The following is a 12,596-nucleotide window of genomic DNA, read 5'->3' on the forward strand; positions in this document are numbered from 1 at the left end:
AATTAGTCCCAAATGTAATAAATAGGGAAAAGGGAAGTCATACAGTTTTCATATAGGGAGTAATAAAGAACAGAAAAAAGTCCAGGGTCTCACAACTCTCCAGTCTTTCAATGATTCCAATAGCCACCGGCAGGGTCAACTTCAAAGGGGGGGAGGGGGAGAGAAGGAAATACCATCGATAGTTATTATCTTCTATTTGATAGTTTCAGGAGGGTATTATCATTTGTTGCCGATATTTAGTTGCTAGCTTATTCACTCCACAAATCAGGATCAAAATTTTAACAGACAGCTCCCTATTAACGTTGCCAAACACCACTGTTCTAATTCAAAGCCAGGAAAGTTAACAAAGAAAGACCCTCCAGCGAAACAAGTTCGAATTAGTCCACTAATTCCACTTTCTCTTATCCCCCTCCATGCCTGTCTCTGCCAGGGAGGTCATCCTTCTCTCCTCGGCTCCAAGGCATAAGTTCCACTTCAACCCCCAGCATGTACCCTAGGAGACCTCCACCTGGTTCCCAACAGAAACTCGGGGCCTGTCCGTTAATCGGCGTCAAGTCCCACCACGGGGTCCCCCTGCAGCTCCCCGTCTCACCTCGGCAAGGGGGCCAACATAATGCCAGGCTCTACTCCGCTGCTCGTCCACCTCACACTAGTGCCTCGTGTCCCATTCTGCTCTCGTTTTCATCAAGCGGGGAACACAGAGGCAAAGGAGAATATCCAGCACTCAAACCTGATTAACAAATAGCCGCTACCCATCTTCCTCCACCGTCACGAACCTGAGAGGCCACTGGGATCCGTCTGTACACCAATCCTCCGGTATACCATTAGGTCAGGCAGACATTGGCGGCGAATAGTTCACAGCAGGGCACACGCCAGGGTTCACGGCAGGGTTCAGCTACAGGAGTCGGCTGGTCGGGAATGGTCTCAGCAGTAGCAGTGTCTCACCTGGGCTGGGAGCTCATTACTCGAGGGGGAGGTGCGGGCGTCACCTGTGTACGCCCGCACGCATGCCTCCCATGGTGATTAATATCCTTGGGTAAAAGGAGAATTTTAGGCATCAGCAAAGTACAAGGATTAAATCAGCATTTGGGGATTTTCATATATAACATTTTTTACTTTTGAGACAGAACCTGAAATATAACTTTGTGGTGTAGTATGCCATGCAAAATCTTTATTTGGAAGACCTATTATGATCGATATCTGGTGTTTTGTGGTGACCCTTGTCCCACAGATGTTATACACAAAATATATATATATATATACAGTACAGACCAAAAGTTTGGACACACCTTCTCATTCAAAGAGTTTTCTTTATTTTCATGACTATGAAGGCATCAAAACTATGAATTAACACGTGGAATTATATACATAACAAACAAGTGTGAAACAACTGAAAATATGTCATATTCTAGGTTCTTCAAAGTAGTCACCTTTTGCTTTGATTACTGCTTTGCACACTCTTGGCATTCTCTTGATGAGCTTCAAGAGGTAGCCCCTGAAATGGTCTTCCAACAGTCTTGAAGGAGTTCCCAGAGATGCTTAGCACTTGTTGGCCCTTTTGCCTTCACTCTGCGGTCCAGCTCACCCCAAACCATCTCGATTGGGTTCAGGTCCGGTGACTGTGGAGGCCAGGTCATCTGGCGCAGCACCCCATCACTCTCCTTCATGGTCAAATAGCCCTTACTTTCAAAGTTTTCCCAATTTTTTGGCTGAATGACCTTCATTTCTTAAAGTAATGATGGCCACTCGTTTTTCGTTACTTAGCTGCTTTTTTCTTGCCATAATACAAATTCTAACAGTCTATTCAGTAGGACTATCAGCTGTGTATCCACCTGACTTCTCCTCAACGCAACTGATGGTCCCAACCCCATTTATAAGGCAAGAAATCCCACTTATTAAACATGACAGGGCACACCTGTGAAGTGAAAACCATTTCAGGGGACTACCTCTTGAAGCTCATCAAGAGAATGCCAAGAGTGTGCAAAGCAGTAATCAAAGCAAAAGGTGGCTACTTTGAAGAACCTAGAATATGACATATTTTCAGTTGTTTCACACTTGTTTGTTATGTATATAATTCCACTTGTGTTAATTCATAGTTTTGATGCCTTCAGTGTGAATCTACAATTTTCATAGTCATGAAAATAAAGAAAACTCTTTGAGTGAGAAGGTGTGTCCAAACTTTTGGTCTGTACTGTATATATACAGATTCACACTGAAGGCATCAAAACTATGAATTAACACATGTGGAATTATATAAATAACAAACAAGTGTGAAACAACTGAAAATATGTCATATTCTAGGTTCTTCAAAGTAGCCACCTTTTGCTTTGATTACTGCTTTGCACACTCTTGGCATTCTCTTGATGAGCTTCAAGAGGTAGACCCCTGAAATATAATTCCACATGTGTTAATTCATAGTTTTGATGCCTTCATAGTCATGAAAATAAAGAAAACTCTTTGAATGAGAAGGTGTGTCCAAACTTTTGGTCTGTACTGTGTGTGTATATATATATATATATATATATATATATATTTTTTTTTTTTTTTTTTGTCCCTAGTCTGAGACTATGTCCTTCATATTGTTTTAATATGATACGCTGATGATTACTACGATGACACAGTTTACTTAATCATTGTTGTTACTTGATGCTTTTAGGTGTAAAAAATGGAGGATGCAGAAAAAGGTGGTAGAAAAAAAAAAGATTTACAACTGGATATTTAATGAGAATGGAATATTTTTGTACAGTATTAAAATGACTATTTATATTGCCTCTTCTATGCAAAAAAACATGACATTGTGTTTGCTTTAAAAATATTCTTGTTTATTATTTTAGGACATGGAACGTGTGACTGTGGAAAGTGCCAATGTGATTCTGGCTGGTCTGGAGAAGCCTGTCAATACCCAACTACTTGTGACCTGACACGAAAGCAAAGCAACGAAATGTGCAAAAATTCTCAAGGAGTCATTTGTTCAAATGCAGGTTTGCATGCCATTTATACATGAAACACAAAGTTCTTTGAAATGTAACTTTTAGGTCACTGCAAACTTTTATATGAGTTATTATCATAAAAAAATAAAGACTAGTACACAGTGTGCTTTTCAAAAAATGCCAAGTTTCTACCTAGAATTATATGGACTGAAATAACCTAAGAGGAAATTCAGATACTGTAATTTAATAAGAAAAGTAACAGTGCTGAGCATTCTGGAACTGACATAAACTCCAGCTGTGCATAATTGTTTTTTTTTTTCATTCAAAAGATGCGGTACGAACATTTTTCTGAATGCATTATTCAAATAATCAGGGATGATATGTGCTGATTTTAAAGCATATATAAAAAATGCACTAATTTTCAACATATATTTTTTAAAACTAGCAAAATTTTGTGCCTGTGTTTTAATGAGTGAGCAGAATTAATTTCATAATTTTATATTTTGTTGACATATTTGCTTAGGGCTGGGTTCACATCACGTTTTTGTCTTACGTTTAACATGTACAAAAACCATATATGTTAAAAAAAAATGCCTCCAATGGATGCCATACAGTGGCATCTGTCACAATAGCGTTCCATTGCAAAAAAAAATATATAAGTACTGTATACTTTAATAATGGAACAGTGTAGTGCACTATGATTTTGTACTCTTTTTTTTTTTTTCCCCCAACATATATGTTAAATGTAGGGCAAACACCGGATGTGAACCCAGCCTGAGACAGAATGAAACTCCTGTAGATTCTGTGTTTCAAATATACGGTAACTGCACTTGCGGCAGACTTACAAAAGAAAATTGCAGTAATAATTATTGACTTATGAAAGGGGGTGTCCAAATTAAACTAAATTCCAGCAGTCGTGTCTTCAAGTATATGATGTTTTATTGCATCAAATCAAAAGATATCCTCAATCCAGGTCGCGTTTCGGCTAGCATGCCTTTATCAACAGGTACAGGTATACAAAATGACCAAGTATATATAATGGGATAACTCCTCCCCTTCTGACATCATCACCAACTCCCATTCTCTACACAGGTGATGGGAGGGGTAAGTAACGAACACAAGTATATCAATCAGTAACTCAAATTATATCAACCACCAAACATATTTCATAATTATATCAACCACCAATTATATCAACCACCAAACCTATTTCATAATTCCTGGTGTATGAGATCCCTCAACGGATATTTGATGTCTGAAAAATAAAAGTTATATATAAATAACACAGCATCAAATGTGCATAATCTCATAATCTCTGTTAAGGCCTTTAGGGTGTAGAGTATCCAACATATGGATCCAATACGCCTCTCTACGTAATAGCAGCTTCTTCAAATCTCCTCCTCTCCTAGGTCTTTTAACCTGTTCCAGTACCTGGAACCTCAATTGAGAAATCCCATGTTTGCACTGATCAAAATGAAATGGGATAGGGAGCATCAAATTCTTAGTGCGAATAGTAGATTTATGTTTCCCAATACGATCCCTAATCGTTTGAGTAGTCTCTCCAATGTATAATAAACCACAGGGACACTTTATCAAATAAATCACATTGGTGGATTCACATGTGAAAAAACCTTCAATTGCAAAAGGTCGCCCACTGTGTGGGTGATAGAATGTGGAACCTCTAATAATATGGGAACATTGAGAATAGTGCAAATATGGGAATGTACCCTTACGTTGAGTAGCTAACACCATTTGTTTTAGCGTCTTTTTTGTACTTCCAATATCAGAGTGTACCAGTTTATCCCTATAACTAGGATTCTTCTTGTTGCATATCAAGGGAGGATTTTTTAATTCTTCTATGGTAGGATAAGCCTTCTCCAACAGGTGCCAGTGTCTACGTATGATATTATCCAATTTCTGGTTATGTACAAGTGCCACTCTAGATAATTTGGTTTTAGCTGATTTATCAGGATTAGTAAGTTCTCTTCTAGTTTGGCTCAGAATTGAATGGGGATAACCCCTTTGTTCAAATCTATGATTCATCTCATCAATCCTGATAACCTGCCTATCAGAATCAAACACAATACGCTGTACACGCTGATACTGGGATTTCGGGATAGCTCTCTTCAATGCTGGCGGGTGCGAGCTTGAGAAATGAAGAATGCTATTCCTATCAGTGTCCTTTCTAAATAAATCTGTGCATAGCATACCGCATTGATCCTTTTCTACCATTGTATCAAGAAAGCTCACCTTATGGTTGTCAGAGACTAATGTGAATTTTAACCCTTCATGTGCATGGTTCAAGTGGTCAAGGAAGAACAACAGGGTCTCCTGTGACCCCGCCCATATGCAAAAAATGACATCAATAAATCTCTTCCAAACTAGGACATTATTTAGATACCAACTGGTATTATATACATATAGATCCTCAAATTGTGACATATAAGCATTTGCATAGGACGGGGCCACATTCAACCCCATCGCGGTCCCTCGCCGCTGAAGGTAGTAGTCGTCCTCAAACATAAAATAATTTTCATATAACACAAGCTTTAATAATTGCAAAAAGAATTCCTGTTCTTCCTGAGTGTACTTACTACTACCTAGTAATGATCTAACTACTTCTATGCCAATTACATGGTCAGTAGAAGTATACAAACTAACCACGTCTATAGTTACCAAGAGACTATCAGAGGGGACCGATTCCAAACTGGAAATTGTGTTAAGAAAATGTTGCGTGTCAGACAAAAAAGATTTAATATCCTTAATTAAAGGAGTCAATGCCTTTTCTAGCACAATTGCCAGGGGTGATAATATTGACCCTACAGAGGCTACAATAGGTCGCCCCGGAGGGTCCACTAAGGTCTTGTGCACTTTTGGCAAAATATAGAAAACTGGGGTGATAGGTGTATGATTAATCAGAATCGTATGCAATTTACCATCAATAACCCCTAGGGATAAAAATTGGTTAACAGTTTGCATGATTTTATCCTTAATACGGTATTTCTGGTTATAGGGATGAAACTTATGTACAAGTGCCACTCTAGATAATTTGGTTTTAACTGATTTATCAGGATTAGTGAGTTCTCTTCTAGTTTGGCTCAGAATTGATATTGATATACTTGTGTTCGTTACTTACCCCTCCCATCACCTGTGTAGAGGATGGGAGTTGGTGATGATGTCAGAAGGGGAGGAGTTATCCCATTATATATACTTGATCATTTTGTGTACCTGTTGATAAAGGCATGCTAGCCGAAACGCGTCATGGATTGAGGACATCTTTTGATTTGATGCAATAAAACATCATATACTTGAAGACACGACTGCTGGGATTTTCTTTGAATATTCGTGGAGACCCCTTCCTATCCCGTGCAACATAAAGTGAGTGCTGGCAGTTTATCCTGTGTCGAATTAAACTAAAGACTTGGACAGTCTCTATAAGTAGTCTAAAGGATGCTTTATACTGCTTGATAGCAGATTATCACTAACGAACATTCATATCAACGCTTGTTAGCAATAATCTGCCAATGTAAAGGTGCTGCCGAACACACATTCATCGGGTATTAGGATCATTGGTGCAGACACCTAAATCATTGTATGGCAGTAACAGATCATTCGTCTGAACAGCACTCTGTTACCAGCAAACAATGATTCTGGATGGGGATGAGCGATGGCATTAGCGATCTCTCCTCCCCATAATGTGGAGGAGATCACTGCACGATTGTCAGGAAGGAGCGCTTCCTTTTTGACAATTGAGCAGCGTAAAGGGGCCTTCAAATAACAAAATATCACGTGCTCACCCTTCTTCTCCTCTGCTGCTTCCAGCACTGTGCTCTGGTCCTGTCCACTGCTGTTTGTTTTCCTGGCTGCAGCTATGATGTTCTGGACACATGTCCCATCTACTGGTGAGGCCAATAATTGACTGCACAGTGAGTGACCTGTATGAATGAAATGTCGCAACTGAAGCCAGTAGATTTATGTCAGTGGCGAGGAGGGTTGGACCTCACACCACTGGAAAAACCAGGGGAGAAAAAAGGTGAGTACTTCTTCTTTTGCTATTGTAGAGAATTTACAGGGGCTTTTCAAGGTTTTATTGAACTCAGACAACCCTTTTAAGCCTTAGAGGACCCTGAGATTTTCCATTTCTGAGTTTTTGTTTTTTTCACTCCCCACGTCCCAATAGTCCTAACTTTTTTATTTTTCTGTCCACATAGCCTTATAAGGGCTTGTTTTTTGCGGGACAAGTTGTATTTTCTAATGGCGCCATTTACGGTTGCATACCATGTAGTGGGAAGCAGAAAAAAAAATCCAAATGGGGTAGAATTAGGAAAAAACACAATTCTGACAAAGGTTTGCATTTATTTTTTACACCGTACGCTATGCAGTAAAATTGACCTGTTTTCTTCATTCTCCAGGTCAGTATGGTTACAACGATATCACACTTGTATAATTTTCTTTGCATTTTAATACTGAAAAAAAAAATTAAAACCTTTGAGAAAAAAATTACATTTTCATAACCAAATTCTGCTCCTATAACTTTTTTGTAATTATGTGTATGGGGCTGTATGAGGGCTCATTTTTGGAGGGGCAATTTGTACTTTATTAGTGATACCAATTTGAAGTGTGTGCGACTTTTTGCTAACTTATTGGGGAGTTGAAGTGGCTGTTTTTTTTTGTTTTGTTTTTTCATTACACCATTTTCCGTATGCCATTAATATTATTATATATTAATTGTATGGGCATTTTCGCACATGGCGATGCCCTTGATGTTTATTTTTTTATTGGTTAAGTATTTTTATTTTTAGGAAAGGGGGGTGATTTGAACTTTTTTTTATTTTTGATAAAAACTTTTTTTTAACCTTTTCTTTTTACTTTTTTTAAGTCACCCTGGGTGACTATAACTGGCAATCATTAGATTGGAAGGTTTGTGAGACGCACAGGACTGAGGAAAAATAAGGAGGAGGTGCTGCCAGTAAAGAGGATCCGCCCTTCCTCTAAAAGTGTATAAATAATGATAAAAAAGTATACTGGGCACACTCACTTATGCAGAATCATACATTTTATTAATAGACATATAAGATAAAATACACTCAATTACTCTAAGAACGCATATAAAAAACAATCAATTAGTATATGAGCACATTAACACAATAAAACCTATTATTCAGTGAATTGGGATAAAATAAATATTAAATTATTGGCAATAAATAGATCTAATAAATATAGCCAGCCGTGTTGGGGCTGAAGATGGAAAGGGATCAGTCCATGTACAGCGAAAAAACGGGATATCCCGACTGGTGGCTTAGGTTAATGAATAGCCTCACAAACTCATATAGAGTTCGCAGTCCTAACTCGTTGGAGGAGAGTAAAAAATATTGTGGTCAGAACACTTTACTTAAGTGAGTGTACTCGCGGCGTCCCGCTTATACTCACTCCGTAGTGGCAAAGAGCCGGTCAGCACTGGGACTCAAAGTTGCTTTTTCCCCACGTCGGCTGATCTGCGACACACTCCTGTGTATCCTCGTGTGTTGCGCTTGTAACCGCCGGCGTGTCAGGGTTTGGTAAGACACGGAATCCTCAATGGGTTTGAATTACCGCACAGCTTTTGATAATTCCAGCATGTACTTCTTAAGATTACTCTGGGGGTCTTCTTCACCAAACGCGTTTCGGGGTACTTGCCCCTTCTTCAGAACAGGAGTGTGTCGCAGATCAGCCGACGTGGGGAAAAAGCAACTTTGAGTCCCAGTGCTGACCGGCTCTTTGCCACTACGGAGCGATAGCCAGAGGACTGTAAGGACACGGGAAGAAAGGCACAGCATCACCCAGCTACTACAGGAGTAGCCTAGAACGTTATTGGCCTCCAAGTCTACCAGCACAAAAGAACTACACTGCACAGTGAGTATAAGCGGGAGTATTTTTTACTCTCCTCAAACGAGTTAGGACTGCGAACTCTATATGACTTTGTGAGGCTATTCATTAACCTAAGCCACCAGTCGGGATATCCCGTTTTTTCGCTGTACATGGACTGATCCCTTTCCATCTTCAGCCCCAACACGGCTGGCTATATTTATCAGATCTATTTATTGCCAATAATTTAATATTTATTTTATCCCAATTCACTGAATAATAGGTTTTATTGTGTTAATGTGCTCATATACTAATTGATTGTATTTTATATGCGTTCTTAGAGTAATTGAGTGTATTTTATCTTATATGTCTATTAATAAAATGTATGATTCTGCATAAGTGAGTGTGCCCAGTATACTTTTTTATAATCCTTAGATTGCCCATTGTTTTCATTGATGGCTATATAGTCATCATTGAACACTTAATTTTCAATATAACAATACAGTGCTGCCACCTAGTTGCCTGTATTGGTATATTCATCTAATAGACTCTGAAGCCTACTTGAGGCTTCCGTCTATTAGATCAATGTAACATCTCAGCCGGGGAACGCTGTTACCGGAGCAGAAGCACGCGGCTTCCGCTTCCGGACTGCTCTGATGCCATGGTCACATTTGACCACGGCATCTGAAAGGGAAAATGTATGCGATCAGCCTTATGGATGTGCCGCGGGTCTCTGCTATTTAAAATAGCCGAAACCCGGCGGCTATAACGCCCGCTGCACGTGCGAGCGTGACCCTTGTTTAGAGACCGGACTTCCGCCGTACATGTACTGCAGAGGTCCTGAAGAGGTTAAGCATTTTAGAGATATTTTGGTCTTGAAAAGTTTGCAAACAATTAACCACAATTTAGCACAAAATACTGGTCTAAAGTAAGCCAGTCAAGCAGGGATGTACACAGATCTCATAGGGCCCCATAGCAAAACTTAGTATGGGCCCATCTTCTTCACCCAGTTTCCCAGTATGTGTGCAACTATCGCTCCAAGGCAATGCAAAGTGCAATGCCCTGTATTTCTGACAAATTTAGAGTTTCTTTTATTAAGCAGAATAAATCTAAAAAATAATCTTTTTATTTAAAATGGCTGCCTCCACCTCATCTACTTTATTCGACTTCTATGCTGGAAAAAGGGGAATAGGTGCTTTATAAATATGGCGCTTATTCTGACCACCATATTACTCAATGCATTAAATCTGCTTTTCTTCTATAGTATTACAAATCTGTCTGCCTGCAGCCACCACTAGGAGAAGCCCAGTGCATAGGAATGTACCGTATACAGTTACAATTTCCTGAAATGGAAGCTGAAATAATCTTTTTGCATTAGTCCCAACCCCCCCAGTGGTAGCTGCATGACAAAGCAGTGTTTTCTTGTTGAGAAAAGAAAAAGGAGTTCAGCACCATGTTCCCTCTCCCCTTCAGGCACTGTAGAAGTTGCCTGGTCTGCCTCCATTGAAGGTACACCATTGCAATAAAGGTGCACCAAATTGTTCACACAGTGTGCACCATCCCTGCCTGTATAGTTGTAATCTAAATGAAAGACCATAATAATAAATCTGCCTCATTTGTTAAAGAGAGAAAGAAAAGAAAAACTGGCCACTGAAATTTTAGCAGCATTTTCAACTGCTAGTTTGGTGGTATATTTAGCTTTCAGTACTAGTTGGGTAATGATTGTCCTTATCTTACTAACATGGCAGATGAAAAAACAGAGGAACTAAAGCTCATAGGCGTCCAGTAGTGAAAAATAATGTACTTTATTGATTACAAAAATCAGTGGATAGTAAAATACCATAAAACAAGGGGGATAGGGAGCACAAACACCATCCCAGCATTACAGTGTCGGCATGGATAAAACAGCAATAATAAGCATGAAAATAATGAACATGAGTCCTAATATGGAGACACCACGGCAGTTACCAAATGATATAAATATGGCAGGTAGTAACCAGGGGGTGGTTCACAGAGAGAAACCCGCAAACACAAGCGGTTGTGTGAGCCCGCTGGAACTATGTCCTGCCTATATAACGAAAGCCATGAGTGAAGATGTAAATAACGTGGACTCACCAAGAGATGGCAGCGACCTGAATGCCTGGGATGGCGTTACCCCAAAGCGCGTTTCGCCGTACATGGCAGATGTAACATTGAGCATATGATCTCCATGATTAATTCCAATTCTGTTGGTCAGTAGACTGGTTGCTTGCTGGTAGTATTGGGGTAAAGATTAATAAAATTAGTGTCTCATACTTAGAAGCAAGGTCAGGTTATAAAAGGGTGCATAGTCACATGCTTCATGGTCTGCTCCGACTTGTGGACCTAGAGGGCTTTAACCAGTCTTCCTCAACAACAAAGATACCTCACTTGTAAATTATTTAAAACCTGTTTCCAATAAAGTCTAATTTCAAGACAGCAAATAATAGATACATTATACAATATTTGAGTCAATGAACCCCAAATGGACCTTAATTTGCTCCTCTACTAGTAATCCTTAAAGGGAACCTGTCATGTGGATATTTGATTATAATCTAACTAATTATATACAATCATTAACTACTAAAAAGTGCCTTAGATGTATTCACTTACTGGTGTGACAGATGGTTACCTCATAATATACACACAAAGATGCCGCAGGCCGCATGCTAATGAGCTGATTTGAGTCCAGCGTGATGTCATTGAGTCCAGCGTATATTTCATTCAGAGCTATAGCCACTCCCCTGCCCACCTGCTGCTAATTCATATGGAAAATAACTGTCAATCAGCAGCAGGTAGGCGGGGAGACTCAGGAGCTCATGAATATTCAGGACTCATCATTATCAGCTGGAGCTTTTCAATACAAGATGTTGGCAGATTGACTGGGTCAATTAAAGAAAGTGACCCAGCATTTTGCTAAGAGAATCAGTCACTCATTTATGTTGCCCTTAGTTAGGACACCATAAAACTGGCGACAGGTTCCCTTTAAAGGGGTTTTGCCACTTCAGCAAATAGCATTTATTATGCAGAGAAGGTTTCCATGGTTACGACCACCCTGCTGTCCAGCAGCATGGCTGTGCTTGTACACTACAGAAAAAAGTACCAGCTTACGTGAGCTACCACGGTCCCGGCCACCAGAGAGGCTGGAATTTTTTCTTATACTGTGCAAGCACAACCACCACTGATGGATTGCAGGGTGGTCATAACCATGGAAACGAGAAGTGTATAATGTGATGGAAAAATGAATCCAGCCAGTAAAGGAAGCAATATGGATAATAAAAATACATTAGTAAGTGTCTTGTATTAACTTTCTCTTCATGACAAATGGATGCGGACAGCATACATATAACATTCGTGTGCTGTCCACATTTTTTTGTGGCCCCATACAAATTAATTGGTCCACATTTGATCCGTAAAAAATGCAAGCCGAAAATAAGTTTGTGTGCATGAGGCCTAAGTGTGTATACATATGTACATAGCTCTCAGTCACTGATAGTTGACCAAGGGTGGTCTTAAAGGGGTTGTCTCACTTCAGCAAGTGGCATTTATCATGTAGAGAAAGTTAATACAAGGCACTTACTAATGTATTGTCCGTATTGCTTCCCTTGCTGGATTTATTTTTCCATCACATTATACACTGCTTGTTTCCATAGTTACAGCCACCCTGTAATCCATCAGTGGTGGTCGTGCTTGCACACTATAAGAAAAAATGCTAGCCTCTCTGGTGGCCGGGACCGTGGTAGCTTATGTAAGCTGGTACTTTTTTCTATAGTGTACAAGCACAGCCATGCTGCTGGACAGCAG

The 12,596-nt window shown here is 39.7% G+C and overlaps 1 protein-coding gene across 1 annotated transcript in view; it reads left to right on the top strand.

Moving 5' to 3' along the window:
• The window catches only part of ITGBL1 (integrin subunit beta like 1), a 649,132-nt gene that overhangs the window by 194,514 nt on the left and 442,022 nt on the right, over positions 1-12,596 (top strand). Inside the window, exon 3 of the mRNA XM_040425263.1 lies at positions 2,835-2,981. Coding sequence (XP_040281197.1) covers positions 2,835-2,981 — 147 coding nt within the window. The remainder of the gene's footprint in view (positions 1-2,834; positions 2,982-12,596) is intronic.

This window comes from Bufo bufo, chromosome 3, assembly GCF_905171765.1.
Source record: "Bufo bufo chromosome 3, aBufBuf1.1, whole genome shotgun sequence".
NCBI lineage: Eukaryota > Metazoa > Chordata > Amphibia > Anura > Bufonidae > Bufo > Bufo bufo.